Source organism: Thalassophryne amazonica, chromosome 4 (assembly GCF_902500255.1).
Source record: "Thalassophryne amazonica chromosome 4, fThaAma1.1, whole genome shotgun sequence".
In the NCBI taxonomy this organism is placed as follows: Eukaryota; Metazoa; Chordata; class Actinopteri; order Batrachoidiformes; family Batrachoididae; genus Thalassophryne; species Thalassophryne amazonica.
In genome coordinates this window covers 132,729,119-132,749,727 of record NC_047106.1, presented here as the reverse complement: position 1 = coordinate 132,749,727, position 20,609 = coordinate 132,729,119, and the positions used below count along the sequence as shown (strand labels likewise).

Below are 20,609 nucleotides of genomic sequence, written 5' to 3'. Positions count from 1 at the left end.
TCTGCCGAATAAACTGATGCACGGGTCTTAATTTAAAAAAAGAGAGGAGATGTGAACAGATGTGTCCTCCATGGTGTACAATGCTATAATGTACCACACATCCACACTAGGTGTTTTCACTCTTTCAGCACCTTGGACAGTGGTGCAGCCTCGACGCTCGTGTTAAAAGGATACACAACATCCAAGCAAGCTAATTTTATTGTTGCAATACTGAATAAAGCTGTGAAAAAAATGGCAATGGCAGTCAGCATACAAACACAACGTCTGAGGGTGTTGGGTGTCAATAGGCAGATGCTAGATGCAGAGGAGTGGCATAAAGTGATATTGGCTGTATCAGAGTTGGCTGGTGAAGCAGGCTGGACACAAATGCAGGACGCAAGTACACAGCTCAGTGGAGTAAAAGCATTTACTTGGTTCGGTAGCAGAGGTCGGTACACAGATAAGCAGTCCAAAAGAAGCAACAGTAACAAAATCATCAGGCTTAGGCGTGGTCGAGGTACACAGGCAGGTAATCAAAAACACGATGAAGCAATTAAGGCAAAAACACAAGGAACTGAGCTGGAAAGAGGCACAAGGCACATCGATCTGGTGAAGGACAGAGACAAACTGTGAGGCTTATAAAGCACCTGGGTGATTAACTGCAAACTCAGAACAGGTGTGTGGAGAAACTCCCACAATCAGGGTGTGGCCAGACAGAGGGAGAAACCCGCCACCAAGAACCAGGAGAAAGACAAGAAACAACAAGACAGAGAAAACCCAAGCAGAAGGATAGAACAGAGACAGAACAAGAGACAGAGAATACAAACACAACCCAAAAAATCAGGAACCTGACAGTACCCCCCCAAGGGCCGACCCCCGACAGTCCAGGAGCAGAAGGGTGAGAAGCACGAAACACACGAATAAGGGCGGGGTCCAACACAAACCGGGAGGGAATCCAGGATCGCTCCTCGGGGCCATAACCCGCCCAATCCACCAAATACTGGAAACCACGACCCCGCCGCCGGGAACCCAGAAGGCACCGCACCGTGAAGGCGGGCCCCCCATCCACGAAGTGAGCGGGAGGCGGGGGATCGGTCGGCAGCCACAAAGGGCTGGACCACATAGGCTTCAGGTGGCTGACATGGAAAGTAGGGTGAACCCTCATGGACCTTGGAAGGCGGAGACGGACAGAGACAGGGTTAATGATCTTGGATATCGGGAATGGGCCAACGAACCTTGGAGCTAGTTTCCGAGGCACTCCACGCAGTGGCAGGTGGCGCGTGGAAAGCCAAACCTGTCCCAGGGCGTAGGAGGGTGCGATCGATCGTTTGCGATCCGCTGCGGCCTTGTATGCTTGTGAAGAATGCAACAAGGCTCTCCGAGCCCGCTCCGAGGTTTGTCGGCAACGTAAGATGAGTCCCAGAGCTGCAGGTACTGGTGAACGTAGATCTGTGGAATTAAACAAGGATGGCTGATGACCAAAAACCACATGAAAAGGCGAAAAACCAGAGGCAAACGTAGGTAGGCTGTTGTGGGCTAGTTTTATCCATGGTAACTGAGAGGACCAAGAGGCAGGACATTGGGAGGCTAGGATTCATAGACCCTTTTCAAGTTCCTGGTTGAGGCGTTCTGTTTGACCATTAGCTTGGGGATGGTAACTGGATGTGAGGCTGGATGTGACCCAGAGAAGACGGCAGAACTCCCTCCAAAATTGTGAAACAAACTGAGGACCCCAATCAGAGACAATATCCTGCGGCAACCCGTGAAGCCTAAAGACATGAGTTAACAGAGCCTCAGCCCTTTCCTTGGCTGAGGGGAGCCTAGGCAAAGGTACAAAATGCACCATTTTGGACAGACGATCCACAACAGTCATAATTACCGAGTTGCCTCTTGAAACCGGCAACCCAGTCACAAAGTCAACAGAGATATGTGTCCATGGTCGGACAGGAATGGGCAGATGTAACAGAGCACCCACAGGAGGGCGAGTGGAGGATTTATGCATAGCACAAACAGAGCAAGCCTTAACATATTCTTGGACATCAGTTAACATGTGCGGCCACCAAAATCTCTGCTTTAACAAAAACATGCAACCCCTGGCAAAAATTATGGAATCACCGGCCTCGGAGGATGTTCATTCAGTAGTTTAATTTTGTAGAAAAAAAGCAGATCACAGACATGACACAAAACTAAAGTCATTTCAAATGGCAACTTTCTGGCTTTAAGAAACACTATAAGAAATCAAGAAAAAAAGATTGTGGCAGTCAGTAACGGTTACTTTTTTAGACCAAGCAGAGGAAAAAAATATGGAATCACTCAATTCTGAGGAAAAAATTATGGAATCACCCTGTAAATTTTCATCCCCAAAACTAACACCTGCATCATATCAGATCTGCTCGTTAGTCATTTGTTAAGGTACTCGCGCAATACGTCATTTACGAGACTTTGGAACACAGCAGGGGCATTAGTAAGACCAAACAGCATTACGAGGTACTCGTAGTAGCCTGTGGGTGTATTAAAGGCGGTCTTCCATTCGCCCCCCGGGCGGATGCATACCAGGTGATATGCGTTCCGTAAATCTAACTTTGTAAAAACATTGGCTCCTTCTAGCAATTTGAAAGCAAAGGAAATAAGTGGTAAAGGGTACCGATTTTTGATTGTGATGTCATTAAGTCCTCGATAATCAATACAAGGGTGGAGGGTCTTATCTTTCTTCTCTTCAAAGAAGAATCCTGCCCCTGCGGGTGAAGACGAAGGACGTATCAACCCGGCCGCAAGTGACTCCTGAATATAGGTGTTCATAGCTAGACGCTCTGGTGCAGACAGTGAGAACAACTTTCCCTGGGGTGGTGTAGTTCCCAGAAGAAGGTCAATAGCACAGTCATACTCGCGGTGGGGTGGAAGTGCCTTAGCCTTAGTTTTGCTAAAGACTTCAGCGAGATCATGATAGCAAGATGGGACCCCTCGAGATCTGACCTTATTACCCTTGAAGGTACAACGGACATTGTCAGACAGGAATCATTACATGCAGGTCCCCATGACTCAATTTTTCCCCGAGACCAATCAAGACGTGGCTTATGGCGTTGAAGCCAGGGATGCCCCAGTATAACCGAGTGAGTCATTTTATAAAATATGTGGAAGCTAATTTGTTCAGTATGATTTTCAGGGATGGTCATACTAACAGATTGCGTGCGAAATTCAATTTGGCCCAGCTCTGGGCCATCCACGGCATGCACTACCAAAGGCCGTGAAAGCCAGTGCAATTTAAGGCTGAGAGACCTGGCAAGAGATGACAACATAAGATTAGAATCAGCTCCGGAATCAATAAACACGGGGTTGGACAGGATAACATGGTCAGACTTAAATTCTGCAATAAGAGCATCTTGTGAGGAAGGAGCAATTGAGCTCTGACTCACCCGCACTACTGATCTCGGCCACACGGGGACACCCCTTACAGGACAAAGTAAGAGAACATGACCTGATTGACCACAGTAATAACAGAATCTCTCCACACGGCGTCGCTCTCTTTCTTCATTGGAAAGACGTGGTCTTCCAACTTGCATAGGCTCATGGCGTAGTCGGCCACCCAGCGATTGCCTTGCTGTAGCTTCATCAACAAGCGCGCCACCTCGCACCCCGGAGAGGTGTGTTGGAATACCTGCTGCAGTGAGTTGGTGAAGGCTGCGAGGGAGGAGCAAGATGGCGAATTGCGGCTCCACTCAGCCATAGCCCACGCTGCTGCCCTGCTGGTCAGGTGAGTGATCACAAATGCTATCTTCGCCCTTTCAGATGGAAACATTGGTGACATCAATTCGAAATGTAACTCACACTGTGTAATAAAGGGCTTCACATCCCCTGACTCTCCGGAGAACCGCTCAGGTCATTGATTACAGTAGTTGATTACAGACGTCAGAGACGGGTACGGAAGCTGGCGGGGCTGCTGACGGTCCCAGACATGGTGAGGCAACAGGAACCGTGTCGGTCATAGCCTGATGTTTCACGGTTGACAGTAGTTGCTCCATCAGAGAACTCACGGAGGCCATGAAGGTGTCTTGTCGCTTTGCTAGTGCGCTAATACCAGTGTTCAGGGTGGCAAGCTGGTCCTCCTGTTGAGCTAGCTGCTGGCTGTGGTGGTGTACCACCCACTGGAAAGCGTCTGCGTCTGCTGTGTCCATAATTGGCCAGATCGATCTATCAGAGTTGGCTGGTGAAGCAGGCTGGACACAAATGCAGGACGCGAGGTATCTGGACACATGTGGCGGGATGTGAGTGAGACTTCAGCATCTGAAACTCCCTCCAACACATCAAACTCAACCTCCTGTATTTTAACTCTTTAGTTTTTGGATTTGCAGCCAGCCAACCAGCCGGGCCTGGGGTTGGGGCTCTCGCGCGAGCACCTGGTGGTTGGGCCTTAGCCCATGGGGCCTGGCCGGGCTCAGCCCAAAACAGCGACATGGGCCCGCCCTCCTATGGGTTCACCACCTGCAGAGGGGCCATGGGGGTCGGGTGTAGAGAGGATTGGGTGGAGGTCGAGTGTGGGTAGCCCAGCGGCCCGGTCCATGCTCACAGCCCGTGGCTGTTGGGATGTGGAATGTCACCTCGCTGGGGGGGAAGGAGCCTGAGCTTGTGCGGGAGATTGAGAGATACCGACTAGAGATAGTCAGGCTCACCTCCATGCACAGCTTGGGCTCTGGTACCCAACTCCTGGAGAGAGGCTGGACACTTCATTTTTCTGGTGTTGCACACGGGGAGAGGTGGAGAGCTGGGGTCGCATTGCTTATTGCTCCCCAGCTCAGTCGCCATGTGTTGGAGTTCACTCCGGTGAATGAGAGGGTCGCGTCCCTACGCCTTCGGGTCGGGGACAGGTCTCTCACCATTGTCTTGGCCTACGGGCCGAGCAGCAGTGCAGAGTACCCGACCTTCCTGGAGTCCCTGGGAGGGGTACTAGATAGTGCTCCGACTGGGGACTCCATTGTTCTCCTGGGGGATTTCAATGCCCACGTAGGCGGCGACAGTGAGACCTGGAGGGGGGTGATCGGGAAGCACGGCCTCACCGATCTGAACCCGAGTGGTGTTCAGTTGTTAGACTTCTGTGCTAGTCACAGTTTGTCCATCATGAACACCATATTCGAGCACAAGGGTCTCCATAAGTGCACGTGGTACCAGGACACCCTGAGCCGGAGGTTGATGATCAACTTTGTAGTTGTATCATCTGACCTTCGGCCACGTGTCTCGGACACTCGAGTGAAGAGAGGGGATGAGCTGTCAACCGATCACCACCTGGTGGTGAGTTGGATCCGCTGGGACGGGAGGAAGCCGGTCAGACCTGGCAGGCCCAAACGTATCGTGAGGGTCTGCTGGGAACGACTGGCGTAACCCTCTGTCAGCGAGGTCTTCAACTCCCACCTCCGGGAGAGCTTCTCCCAGATCCCGGGGGAGGTTGGAGACATGGAGTCCAAGTGGAACATGTTCTTCCCCTCCATTGTCGATGCGGCCACTCGTAGCTGTGGTCACAAGGTCTTTGGTGCCTGTCGTGGCGGCAATCCCCGAACCCGGTGGTGGACACCAGAGGTAAGGGATGCCGTCAAGCTGAAGAAGGAGTCCTACTTATCTTTGTTGGTAGGTGGGACCCCAGAGGCAGCTGACAGGTACCGGCAGGCCAAGTGTGCCGCAGCCTGTGCGGTTGCAGAGGCAAAAACTCAGGTCTGGGAGGAGTTTGGGGAGGCCATGGAGGAGGACTATCAGTCGGCCTCGAAGAGATTCTGGCAAACCATCCGACACCTCACGAGACGGAAGCAGCTCTCCACCGGCACTGTTTATGGTGCGGTTGGGGAGCTTGTTGGGCGGTGGAAGGAGTACTTCAAGGATCTCCTCAATCCCATCGTCACGTCTTCCGAAGAGGAAGCAGAGACTGGGGACTCAGAGGCGGACTCATCCATTACCCAGGCCGAAGTCACCGAGGTGGTTAGAATGCTCCTTGGTGGCAAGGCTCCTGGGGTGGATGAAATCCGTCCTGAGTACCTTAAGTCTCTGGATGTTGTGGGACTGTCTTGGCTGACACGCCTCTGCAACATCGCATGGCGATCGGGGACAGTGCCGCTAGATTGGCAGACTGGGGTGGTGGTCCCTCTGTTTAAGAAGGGGGACCGGAGGGTGTGTTCCAACTATAGGGGGATCACACTCCTCAGCCTCCCTGGTAAGGTCTATTCCAGAGTACTGGAGAGGAGAATTCGACCGATGGTCAAACCTCGGATTCAGGAGGAGCAGTGTGGTTTTCCTCCTGGTCGCGGCACACTGGACCAGCTCCACACGCTCCATCGGGTGCTCGAGGGTTCATGGGAGTTCGCCCAACCAGTCAATCAATCAATCAATCAATCAATCAATTTTTTTATATAGTGCCAAATCACAACAAACAGTTGCCCCAAGGCGCTTTATATTGTAAGGCAAGGCCATACAATAATTATGTAAAACCCCAACAGTCAAAACGAGCAAGCACTTGGCTACAGTGGGAAGGAAAAACTCCCTTTTAACAGGAAGAAACCTCCAGGAGAACCAGGCTCAGGGAGGGGCAGTCTTCTGCTGGGACTGGTTGGGGCTGAGGGAGAGAACCAGGAAAAAGACATGCTGTGGAGGGGAGCAGAGATCGATCACTAATGATTAAATGCAGAGTGGTGCATACAGAGCAAAAAGAGAAAGAAACAGTGCATCATGGAAACATGTGTTTTGTGGATCTGGAGAAGGCGTTCGACTGTGTACCTTGAGGCACCCTGTGGGGAGTGCTCTGGGAGTACGGGGTTTGGGGTTCTTTGCTAAGGGCTATCCGGTCCCTGTACAACCGCAGCAGGAGCTTGATTCGCATTGCTGGTAGTAAGTCAAACCTGTTTCCAGTGCACGTTGACCTCCGCCAGGGCTGCCCTTTGTCACCGGTTCTGTTCATTATTTTTATGGACAGAATTTCTAGGCGCAGCCAGGGTGTAGAGGGGGTCTGGTTTGGGAACCACAGAATCTCGTCTCTGCTGTTTGCGGACGATGTGGTTCTGTTGGCTTCGTCAAATCAGGACCTTCAGCGTGCACTGGGGTGGTTTGCAGCCGAATGTGAAGCATCCAGGATGAAAATCAGCACCTCCAAATCCGAGGCCATGGGTCTCGACCGGAAAAAGGTGCTTTGCCCTCTTCAGGTCGGTGGAGTGTCCTTGCCTCAAGTGGAGGAGTTTAAGTATCTCGGGGTCTTGTTCACGAGTGAGGAACAAATGGAGCGTGAGATCGATAGATGGATCGGTGCAGCATCTGCAGTGATGCGGTCGCTGTATCGGACCGTCGTGGTGAAGAGACAGCTGAGTAGGGGGGCAAAGCTCTTGATTTACCGATCGATCTACGTTCCAATCCTCACCTATGGTCATGAGATTTGGCTCATGACCGAACGAACGAGATCGTGAGTACAAGCGGCCAAGATCAGTTTCTGCCGCAGGGTGGCTGGGCGCTCCTTTAGAGATAAGGTGAGGAGCTCGGTCACTCGGGAGGAGCTCGGAGTCGAGCCGCTGCTCCTCCACGTCGAAAGGAGTCAGTTGAGGTGGCTCGGGCATCTTTTCTGGATGCTCCCTAAACGCCTCGCTGGAGAGGTGTTCCGGGCACGTCCCATTGGGAGGAGGCCCCGGGGAAGACCCAGGACACACTGGAGGGACTACATCTCTCAGCTGGCTTGGGAATGCCTTGGGGTTCCCCCGGAGGAGCTGGGGGAGGTGTGTGTAGATCGGGAGGTCTGGGCGGCTTTGCTTGAGCTGCTGCCCCCGCGACCCGACTCCGGATAAAGTAGAAGAAAATGGATGGACGGATGGAGTTTTTGGATTTGTTGTTTGCAAGATCAGATGCAATTTTATTTTTGTGTTGTTTCTTGCAGCAGAATCCCAAATGCTGCTCGGACTCTGTTTAACCAAATCTAAGTTGCACAAACATTTTATATGAATTGTCAAATACTTGACAAAAGCATCTCCAAGTGAAACTCAGCAATATTAACACAGCAAACACTTTCTTACGTACTAAATGGTACATATTAAAAACAGAGGTGTCAAGTAACGAAGTACAAATACTTCGTTACTGTACTTAAGTACACTTTTTAGGTATCTATACTTTACTCCTTTACTTATTTTTCTGCCTACTTCTGACTTCTACTCATTACATTTTCACACAAGTATCTGTACTTTCTATTCCTTACATTTTTAAAACAAACAGCCTCGTTACTCTTGGCTTCAGCGCCGGTGGATGTGCGCTGCTGAGGTGTCAGCACACATCCACCGGCGCGGCTCCACCTGAAGCCCGAGTCATCAGCGCAGTACCACCGGCGTGGCTCCACCTGAAGCCCGAGGCGTCAGTGCGGTTCCACCGGCGTGGCTTCACCGAGGCCCGAGGTGCCAGCGCACATCCACCGGCGCGGCTCCACCTGAAGCCCGAGGCCCCACCGCAGTTCCACCAGCGCGGCTTTACCGAGGTGCCAGCGTGGCTTTATCTGACCATGGGTCCGAAGAAGGCACTGACGGCGGAGGAGGGAGATGATATCAAGAAGTCCCTGGACTTTTTGTCTGAGGAAATCTCTGTTGTTAAAATGCAGCAGAAATCCATTATGGAGCTGGTGGAAGAAGTGAAGGCTCTCCGGATCCAGAATGCTGAGAAAGACCGGTGTCTGGTGCACCTGGAGAACCGTGTTGCGGAGTTGGAACAGTACACAAGGATGAACGATGTTATTATTACAGGAATTCATATTAAACCTCGATCCTACACACGGGCGGTGTCAGAAGACAGCGGAGGGGAGGCCAGTGAGCAGGAGGCCAGCTCAGTGGAACAACAGGTGGCTGACTTCCTGCAATCTAAAGGTATTCAAATGGACTGTAATAACATTGAAGCGTGCCACCCCCTGCCCAGGAGAGAGGATGGAGACAAGTGAGCAGTTATAATGAGGTTTGTCAACAGAAAACATAAAATGGCATTGTTAAAACGGACGGAAACTCAAAGGAACAAACGTATTCATCAATGAACATCTGACCAAAAGAAACGCAGACATCCCCAGGAAAGCTCGTCTCTTAAAAAAGCAGGGAAAAATTCAACAGACATGGACATCCAACTGCAAAACATTCATCAAACTGAACGGAACACCAGAACAAGCGAAGGTTATGGTAATCAGGAACATCAAGGAACTGGACAAATACGACCAATAAGGTATGACACAAACACATCACAACACCATGACACAGACCAGAGGAACCTATTCATCTACTACATCATCTACATCTGGAGACAAGAAGGATATAACTCAAAGGATTGCTGATCATGGAAAAGTAGAACTGAGAACATTTAAATACACAGACCACAATGTACTGGACTTGGAGCACGATATAGACCCGGACAATAATTTCTTCTCAAATATCAATGACAGTTGTTGCTATTATACAGATGAACAGTTTAATCGGATCATTAAAACGGATAACAAACTATCAATAATCCATTTCAACAGCAGAAGTCTATATGCAAACTTTAACAACATTAAAGAATATTTAAGTCAATTTAAAAAATATTTAACATAATTGCTATATCAGAAACATGGATCAATGAAGATAAAGGAATGGATTTTGAACCAATCGAAGCAGTGGTTCGCAGATTGAAGCAATGCTTCGACCTATTGTTTCATTTATTCTTTCTTTCTTTCGCTTAATTTTCCCCCGCTAAAACCCTAAAGAGCATACTTCTGTGAGTATTATTTACCTTTTCTATGTTAAACCGACCTGTTATGGTCTTCTGAAACAGTTGACAGATGTATTTTATAACTTAAAAACGGGAGCGACGCTAACGCGTTAGCATGTCTATGGCATTTTCAATGTTAAAAGTTAGCATGAAGCAGTTCCAGCTGTCTTCACGTTCGGGTGCATTTGTTTTCAAATTGTAATATTTCTTAAATTTATTTTTGTTTATATGTTAATAATCTAATGATTGTTATATACAATTTCAGAGAAAGAGACAAAAAGAACCTGAATAGAAACACAACAGAAAATAAAATATAAAAGCAACTAACAATGAACATACATAAATAAATACAGAAATAAATAATTGTTTCCTGTGAACACCTAGTGACTCTTACACCTCCATTTCATCCCTGCTTTATTTAAGTTTAATGACAGTTTGTTTCGGTCAAACCATATTGTCAATGTGTTAATTTCTTCAGTGATTTCCTCCAGAACTATCTGCCAAACTAGAAAACTGCTGCATCCTTGTAAGAGCAGAATACTACTGGAATGAATTTGCATAAGGAAAGTTGTTGTTTTTTTCGTCACTAAATGGATGCTGCACTCACTCCAGTTTATCGTCTGGAATAGTCCCAGATTGCATTTCACAGCTTCTAGAATTGAAACATTTTCGTGCAGGTGGTGTTGGGGGGTAATTTTGGGTTTTGGGTCTTGGGCCACATGTAGAATGAATCAGTTTTTAAATTAAGCTTCATATAGTGGCATCTACCTTTTTTTTTTTTTTTTTTAAAGGTTACTTTATACTTTTATACTTTAAGTAGGTTTTGGAGCACATACGTTTTCACTTTTACTTTAGTAAAGAGGTCAAGTTGATACTTCAACTTTTACCAGAGTGTTTTTAAACTGCAGTATCTATACTTCTACTTAAGTAACAAATGTGTGTACTTTTGACACCACTGATTAAAAAGCACATGTTGTATGGGGAGCCACAATCACTCTCTTAAAAGGTGCTATAAATTATATTTTAAACATTAATGTTGCAGCAAACAACTACTTTCTGTGTCAGGATTTGTGTGATATTTGCTCATATTATCATAGCAACACTTATTTTCAAATGTTCAGCATCTTAAAGCATAATCAGCCACATAGACTCACTATCGGCTGTATCTCCCACATCAAATCTGATTTCAAATAACTATAATGGAAAATGATGCTCAGACTCTGTTTTCAGCTGCTATTTTTTACAGAATACAAGAGTTTCCCAGTTCATCCAGGATTTTGTGAAAAAACTGCAGTGCATTTAAGTTTTTGTTTGTTTTTGTAGTGAAATTGTGGGAACAAGTAAAAATTGCAAAATTTAGTTGCAATAAAAAAACTTATGTCAAATCAACATGCAGATCGAGCTCGGATCTGTTGCAGCAACCCAGAGTGAAAAACCAAGGAAAATGCAGAAGGGACTTACTAATGTATTAAAAATGGAAGGAAACTTGTTCCAGTGAGTTACTTACTTTACTTAAAATATGACTTTACTTAAAAATAATTATCTGCATGTCTTTGCTCACACACACACACACACACACACACACACACACACACACACACACACACACACACACACACACACACACACACACACACACACACACACACACACACACACAGACACACACACACACACACACACACAGGTTGTCACACAAACAGACAGCATGCCTCTATCAGTTTGTAATTACCTCTGCCAATGAAATTAGGCGGAGGTTATGTTTTCACCCCTTTTTGTTTGTTTCTGTTTTTGCTCCTGTTTGTTTGTTTGTGAACATCCTGGAGCTCACAACTTTTCATATATCATTATGAATTCTTTACAGAGGATTCATATCCTGATAGACAAGAACTGATTCAATTTTCAGGGTTATAGGTCAAAGGTCAAAGTCAGGAAAAATGTTGGAAAATTGGTAAAAACTCCATCCTTTAACATTGAACAAATTTTCAACAATTCATAATGCTATCAAAAAAGATCAAATATTTATCATGTAGGATGGTATCCTATACAAAGTCTGATCTGGATCTGATCCAGAATGCAGATTGTGTGGCCATTTATATTGAAAACATTGAAAACCCCATTACATTATACCATGGTCAATGAGAATTCCATGTCTAACTGGCGTGCATTATTTCCGTGTATACGCACACGTACTTCGGCAAGTTAAATCACTGTAATATCACTCCTCATAGCAACGCGCAAATCAGTTGGTGCAAATCAGCTGTGTTTTGACAGGTGAATGACAGAAACACGATAAAACATGGATTTCCAAGTGAATTTTAATATTTTTGGCCAAAATAAAACATTTGAGGAATGGGAAGAGGAGGAGAGCAAATGAGAAGAACGGCAAAAGCAGATTTAACAATGGACGAACTGGACAAGACTGAAGACGGGAAAGAAGAAGAGAACGATTGCCAAGGATGAAAACATCTTGAGACTGGCATAAAATAGTCCCAAATACTTATGTATTTTTATCAAGTTCTGTTAACTTAAACAAAAATTTGTGTGTTAGCTCACTGTGTGGGACCATGGTATAAGTGGATTAAACAACTCGAAGCTGTGCATTATACAGTTTGAATGCACAACGCGGAGCCAAAAACACCACGACGCAAGACTCGTGCATTCAAACCGTATAATGCACGGCTTCTCGTTGTTTAATCCTTACTTATATCTTCGTCAAATGTGCCTCAATCACATCTTCCAGATGATTCAGTCATGCTGTGATAAAGTCTTCTTGACACAAAATCGATATTGCAGGACTGTTTATATGTCACGCCTCTATTTAGAAGTACTTTTTGTTGGTAATTGTGAGAGGATTATGTCACACATCTGTGTCTCTTCACAGATGTGAGTTTAAGTACAGTGTAACTGAAGCACAGTATGGCAGAAAAGTTGCAGTGGTTGGACAAAATTGTAAGGTCATGCAGAATGTTTGTTGGGTGTGCAAAGTCCAATCAACCATCTGGCTGTTCCAGAGACAGAGAGAAGTGTCTTCTTCATCAGCTCACCGTTATTGTGTCCCTCACACAGGAGCTGCAGGAAGCGGAAGAGGTCGCATGTGAATTCATCATCTGCCATCACTTTCTCATCTGTTCACAGGGACAAAGGACACACAAATTAATCCCTTCAAAAGGTTTCAGCAACACTAATACAAGGTAATATGTCATGGTGAGATCTGTTAAAGCTGTTATTGTATTAGAAAACATAGAGTTAAACAACATTTGAAACCAGGGATTAGGCATGTTAAAGGAAAATACAAGCCTGTTTAACTTTTTTAAAAATTTAATTCTTTATTGTCCTTCTACATTAATCCCTCTCTTCCTTTTGCAGTCTTAAACTAATGTATTGGGTCTATTTTCACTATGTACCTGGAGTATCTAAGCCCAAAATCTCAAGATCGTCTGAGACCAGCCACTCGGACAGCTGCTGAAACAATCGGTTTGCATAACCAAAGAATTTCTGCACAAACTGTCAGAAACCGTCTCAGGGAAGCTCATCTGCATGCTCGTCATCCTCATCGGGGTCTCGACCTGACTCCAGCTCGTCCTCGTAACCTACTTGAGTGGGCAAATGCTCACATTCGCTAGCATTTGGCACGTTGGAGAGGTGAAAAAAGAGCGCCAACAACTACCCATATCACTCGGAAAAAGACACCTGCCCCGAGGTGGAAAAACACGCTGCGGCGCGGCGCCACGATGAAGGCGCGATCAGAGGAATACTGGTCAGTTACTATTAATAATTTCTTATGTGTCCAACCTCGTAGGTTGATCGTTAAAATTAAATTTGTTAGTTCTAAAAGCCATCATAATTATTTATAGGAAAACGTTCTATTTTTATTTCTCAAACAAATGTTTGGGCCTGAAAACAGGTTTTGATCTTTGGTTTCATTCTATATAATACTGGACTTATTTTTCTACTAAGGTTTGAACTTTGAGAGTGTTTACACAGGAGAGAAAAGTGAGAAAATGTGTGTAGTGAGGGGTTTTACAGCCTTAAAACATCTATAATAATTGTAAAAAAAATAACGCTGCTACTTCGCGGAATTCACCTATCGCGGGCTATTTTTAGAACGTAACTCCTGCGATAAACGAGGGACCACTGTATACCAAAGGGGCTGATTACTTATACAACCATCATCTTGGCATTTAGATTTTTAATTAATTTAGATCAAGTTGTAGAGATTTACTTTCAGTTTGAGTCTAAGGAAGATGATTTAGAAATTTTATATTGAGAAGCCTGATTTACTTTTTGTATTTGAAATGCCATAAACAAATTAAAATGCTTGAAATACCAAGAGGCTGAATGCATTTGCAAGCCACTGTAATAACTGTGCATCTTACATAGAGGAAACACTGGTGAGACAGCACCTGTGTCACATACGTATATTCAAACAAAAATTAAAGGAACACTTTTTAATCACAATATAGCATCATGTCACATGGAAATACATAACACATCTTTTGCCTTTGCTGCGGGCTGCAGCGGCCACACACAGCACACCTTGGAAGGCTGTGAGCCGGCCCGACGTGTGTCCGGCCCGACACGGCAGAACATGCGAGCCGCATCACTATGACAATATGAGAAGCAACAGTCCCATAAATACGCCACTTTCAGTCACATATCACCAAAAATATGCCATAACAAATGTCGTTTTGTCATTTGTTATGGCACTTTTTTCTCTTTTTTTAAAAAATATGTTAATCTCCTTGTTGATTTTAGGCAGTTGACAATCACTGACAGTGACTGTAGTGCAGTGGTAAAATTTCCATCTGTTAATCAAAGCTTTTGTAAATTGCAGGTTTGAATCCCGCGAGTGGCATTTTTTTTTTTTGTTTAACTAGGGTTATTTAACTGCAGGGATCTGTATTGCGTCCCCTTTTATTTAGTACTGATATCAACCCAGTGATTTTCACTAAATATACAGCTGGTTTTTATTTTATTTTCCTTCACATCAGCGGCGCGATGTGGTGCAACACGTTCCAGCTGCTCACACTGTGTGCACGCGAGTGCACAAAACCATTGCCGATGTGTCGTGCACGCCTTTGCAACCATGCATTCCTCACAACAGCAGGTGGATGGTTCGTGATTCCCCATTTTGTGTTTAGTGCGCGGATTTTCTTCCGAATTCTGCCTCTTTTGTGCTTTGCTTATCAAATATAGATATTTTGTCTTAATAAATTGCCTAAGGTCACAAAGAAATGGATTCTGGGTTACGCAGATGATACAGTCAGAACACCAGAACAACAGGGATAGAAAAAAACAGTGTAGGACAACAGGCACAGAATAGACAAGACATTTGTGACAGCAGCTGACAGTAAGACATATAGGCACACAAAAATAAAAAGATCTCCGCACACTTTCATGCAGGACAGATCTACTGAAGCCCACAGACCTTACAAGGCATTGACCATAATAAACAAATGCAACTACAATGGGGTAAGAAAGTATTTAGTCAGTCCCTGATTGTGCAAGTTCTCCTACTTAGAAAGATGAGAGAGGTCTGTAATTTTCATCATAGGTACACTTCAACAATGAGAGACAAAATGAGAAAAAAAAAATTCCAGGAAATCACACTGTAGGATTTTTTTAAGAATTTATTTGTAAATAATGGTGGAAAATAAGTATTTGGTCAATAAAAAAGTTCAACTCAATACTTTGTAACATAATCTTTGTTGCAAAGACAGAGGTAAAACGTTTCCTGTAAGTCTTCAGCAGGTTTGCACACACTGTAGCTGGTATTTTGGCCCATTCCTCCATGCAGATCTCCTCTAGAGCAGTGATGTTTTGGGGCTGTTGCTGGGCAAGACGGCCTTTCAACTCCCTCCACAAATTTTCTATGGGGTTGAGGTCTGGAGACTGGCCAGGCCACTCCAGGACCTTAAAATGCTTTTTATGGAGCCACCCCTTCGTTGCCCGAGCAGTGTGTTTGGGATCATTGTGATGGTGGAAGACCCAGCCACGTTGCATCTTCAGTGCTGTTACTGAAGGAAGGAGGTTTTGACTTAAAACCTCATGATACATGGCCACGTTCATTCTTCCCTTAACACGGATCAGCCGCCCTGTCCCCTTTGCAGAAAAACAGGCCCAAAGCATGATGTTTCCATCCCCATGCTTCACAGTAGATAGGTGCAACTCAGCATTCATCTTCCCCCAAACATGACTAGTTGAGTTTTTACTAAAAAGTTCCATTTTGGTTTCATCTGACCACATGATATTCTCCCAGTCCTCTTCTGGATCATCCGTATGCTCTCTGGCAAACCTCAGACGGGCCTGGATACGTACTGGTTTAAGCAGGGGGACACGCCTGGCACTGCAGGATTTGAGTCCCTCTCTGCGTAGTGTGTAGCCTTTGTTACTTTGGTCCCAGCCATCTGCAGGTCATTCATCAGGTTCGTTTGTGTAGTTCTGGGAGTTTTGTTCACCGTTCTCATGATCATTTTGACCCCACGGGATGACATCTTGCGTGGAGCCCCACATCGAGGGAGATTATCAATGGTCTTGTATGTCTTCCATTTTTTTACAATTGCTCCCACAGTTGATTTATTCACACCAACCTGCTTGACTATTGTAGATTCACTCTTCCCAGCCTGGTGCACATCTACAATTGTCTTCCTGGTGTCCTTCGACAGCTCTTTGGTCTTGGCCATGGTTGAGTTTGGAGTCTGACTGTTTGAGGGTGTGGATAGGTGTCCAGCTGATGGTGCAGTTCTACACGGCCATCATCGAGTCCATCCTCTGCTCCTCCATCACGGTGTGGCACGCCGGGGCCACAGCCAGGGACAGACACAGACTGCAGCGCATTGTGGCCTCTGCTGTAGAAGGTGAAGGCTGTAGCCTTCCATCTCTCCACGACCTACACGTCTCCAGGACTCTGGGCCGAGCAGGTCGGATCACAGCTGACCCTTTTCACCCTGCACACGGTCTGTTCAAACCACTCCCCTCGGGCAGGAGGCTACGGTCCATCCGGACCAGATCCTCCCGCCATAAGAACAGTTTCTTCCCCTCTGCTGTTAGACTCATGAACTCCTCATAACTCAGTCACCTTAAGTTTAACTCTGTCACTTTATCATCTTATCACGGGTCACTTTAGACAGTGTACTTTGGTTTTTAATTGCACTCCTCCCACTGCACTGTTTTTTTCTGTTTCTCTGTTTTTCTGTTGCACACAGCCTTTCATATTTCATATTTCTTTTTTTTTTATCTTAGATTTTATCTTATTTTGACACATATGTTATATTTTATCTTAGCATTTTATCTCTTCTTAATGTTGCACCATTGTACCGACGCAAATTCCTAGTCTGTGAATCCTGTTCACTGACAATGGCAATAAACTTCTTCTGATTCTGATTCTGATTTTATATAGATAACGAGTTCCAACAGATGCCGTTAATACAGGTAACAGGTGGAGGACAGAAGAGCTTCTTAAAGAAGAATTTAGAGGGCTGTGAGAGCCAGAAATCTTGCTTGATTGTGGGTGACCAAATACTTATTTTCCACCATAATTTACAAATAAATCCTACAATGTGATTTCCTGGAATTTTTTTTTCTCATTTTGTCTCTCATAGTTGAAGTGTACCTATGATGAAAATTACAGACCTCTCTCATCTTTCTAAGTAGGAGAACTTGCCTAAACTGATAAGTAGAAAGACAACCAAAAATTAATAATTCAGAAACACTATATTGAGGATACAGATTGAAAAGTAGAAATGCATTTCAACAAAAGCCAGTGCACTGTAAAATAATAATAATTCTGAAAATTCTATTACAGTATAAAACCATTGTAAGCTTTAAAAAAAATTAATAATAGGAGAATGGAGTATGGGCAGCCTTGAACAGGGGATAATCTTGTTGGAACGCAAGCACACTAACTGCTTGCACCACCAGTCATGTTATGTGCTGTTAATTAGGCTGAAAATATAATTAACTAATCAGTTTTTTTCTATTGATAAATATACAGCCTACCCAATTCAAAATAGACATAATTTTCAGAATTCCTCATATTAACATATCATGTACAAATACAGGAAAAATGTTAATATGGAGATAAAATATACAATTCAGTAGATTTTGAGTGTAGTTCCTATTGTGAGACAGCACATTGGTGTAAACAATAAGTGTGATTGTGTCCCACCCAAATGATCTGAGGTTCAAGGCTGCCTGAGGCCCATTCACATTAATCAGCTAGAGAGCCTGTGATCGAAAAACCAGGACAACATGTGGATCCTTTTGCAACCCCCTGTGGTGGCCTGGAATAAATGTGATTCAATGTACAATAAGTAACAACTGCATTTAAATTCTACTGGAAAAAGAAAAAAATAGCATGAGAATGTTAGGGCCCAGTTACACAGTGCACGGCGATAGCTGGACGAAGGATAAAAGGTCAAAAAGTCACAAATGGTCGAGAAAAGGTGGATGAAAGAACCTGCACCTTTTCCATCACCCAAAAGCCTGCAGATCAAGAGCAAAAAAGGAGCAAAACAAAACCGAAACTAAAAAAAGAAAAATCAAGGGAATGTCGATCTCGACACTTTAAACAAACTCAAAACGAAACGTTTACGATGACGTGACCGAAAGTGGGTATAAAACTGAACACAACCAGCCTTGTCCTCGTTTGCATAGTACTTGCAGGGTCGAGATTTTGTCTTCACATTCTGAGTTCTCGTACTCACACGCAGGCCAGCCACAAATGGCTGAAACGTGCGCAAATACTAAGGTAGTTGATAAAACATTCTTAAAGCTATTGTTTCTGTATTAAAATGTTGCTTTTTCGTCCCAAAAATGAATGATTCATTAGTGATACAAGGAGGTTTCGTTCAGCTCATCAAAGCTTTGGTCACTGATTTGTTCAGATATCATTGCGTTCATCAACCTTCCTTCAATACATCGGATGGGGGAGGTTGAAGAAGTTGGACAACAGTCAACTGAAATGCTAACGTTACAAAAACTAAGCAAACAATAAGAAACCGCCAAAAATGAAAGCAAAACAAAATCCGGACAAATTGAGGTTGTCAGCAGCATTCATTCAAATTTTTCAACAGTTTAAAAGTTCTGACGAAGCACAAACTGCAAAGACGAAGCTGAACGAAGGTTAAACAATGTTTACGAAAGTCAACGAAAGTCCAGATTTCTTGTTTTGTTTGGCTTCCTTGTCCTTCGTTAGTGACGTGTGACCGTGGCTTTAAGTCTTGCAGAAGAATGCTGATGGACTTAACTAGTTTAACTTTTTTTTATTATTAATATTACAGCAGCTTTATACCATAAAGAAGGATGTGATTTCAGTTAAAATGTACCAGAAGGCAGATGTGCGACTCAAACCTAGGCTTAATCTGTTTTCATTTCGTGATGATATTAAATTAGATATTAAAGCGTATGCATTAAGTTTCTACTTTGGGGCCTGTATTTTCAGTAAAGCTTTTTCTATAGTATTTTTGAGTCTTCATAAGTGAAAATACTCTACTTATCAAATTAGGAACATGCGATATAATTTTGAATCAAATGAGATTGAGTGTGTATTTATTGTGTGCTGATGCATTCATGTTGTATAATAATGTATTACTATACAGCAGTTTTGATAAATTAGTTTTGTTGTATGAGGGGAACACTGTAACTTAAATAAAATAACAATAAAATAAACCGACTGGGAGGCTTGTATGTTCAACCTCCAGCTGAAATGCATCTGCTAAATTGCAGAGAAAGAGAGATTAAAAATGCAGGGACCCCATCCACCAACCTTAAAAATAGGTTAAATTTTACAAGTTGGGGGAAAAACAAAACAGAAACCACATCCCATCGGCATTTCAGTAAAATTTTAAGATATTGGCGCAGCTATTTTGCTATTTGTGTCCAAATAAAGCTTTTTGCATAGGAGCACTCAGGTAGTGGGGATTTTTGCTTTGATATTTGCCTCTTTTTTTGATCCAGCATGCCTTTTTTACACATCTTGGATGTGCAGGTCTCTTCTGATTTACTAAGATTTTGGCGCAGCGATATTGTGCCATTGCTTAGGGAGAGCCCTGGACTATTGATGTTGTTTAAAAATGCAAAAGTACTTTTTATGCAATTACTCGATTAATCTCCAGAATAATCAATAGAATACTCGATTATTAAAATAATCGATAACTGCAGCCCTAGACAATTCACAACAGCTACGATGCTAATTCCCGGCTAAATCCCCTGTGCACTAACGAAAAGTCTAGAAATTGAAAAGTCGGCTAGCAGCACAACGGTCCATAACTACGGATTGGGTGAATGTGACGAACAAGATTGCATGTTCTGTTTGGTCAGGAGTCTGAGGACGCATTTATTCTGTGCACAGCTGGAGGAGACACACCAGAACACACACATCTGCTGCACACACGTTAGGTGGCTGAGCAGAGGTAAATTTCTGAATTGTTGCCCAAAATTAACGAATTTCTGAAATGTTCAAACTCAAAACAAGGAAATACAAGGAAATCACACCTGTCCTGGAGAAGTGTTTGTCTCAATAAATTTGGTCATTTATTTACATCTTTGATTAGAGAAACTGAGATTTCAGAAGGGTCTAATAATTTCCTATTTTCTAGGTCATGGATTTGTGCAGTTCTGCTTGATCTATCTGAACTGGAGAGGAAAAGCAAGGTTGTGTTTTTCTTTCCACTTGATCAGTCACAAATCTAGGTGTCATGGGCACAGGAGATCTGTGATAAAACACTCAAGGAGGAAATGCAACTTTACAATCATACACTGCATCAGTAACAGATGAATCTCCACAGGCTAATTCAAAGCAAAAAAAAAGAAAAAAGAATGTAAAGGTGGATTTCACTGGTCCTTGAGTGTGAAATGAATTGCATAAATTCACAGCAAGGAAAACGTGTGATTAGGAG

At 44.2% G+C, this 20,609-nt stretch overlaps 1 protein-coding gene across 1 annotated transcript in view; it reads right to left on the bottom strand.

The window, feature by feature from the left end:
* ryr1b (ryanodine receptor 1b (skeletal)) overlaps positions 1-20,609 on the bottom strand; it is a 468,306-nt gene that overhangs the window by 72,386 nt on the left and 375,311 nt on the right. The window contains 1 exon segment of the mRNA XM_034168593.1: positions 12,756-12,836. Coding sequence (XP_034024484.1) covers positions 12,756-12,836 — 81 coding nt within the window.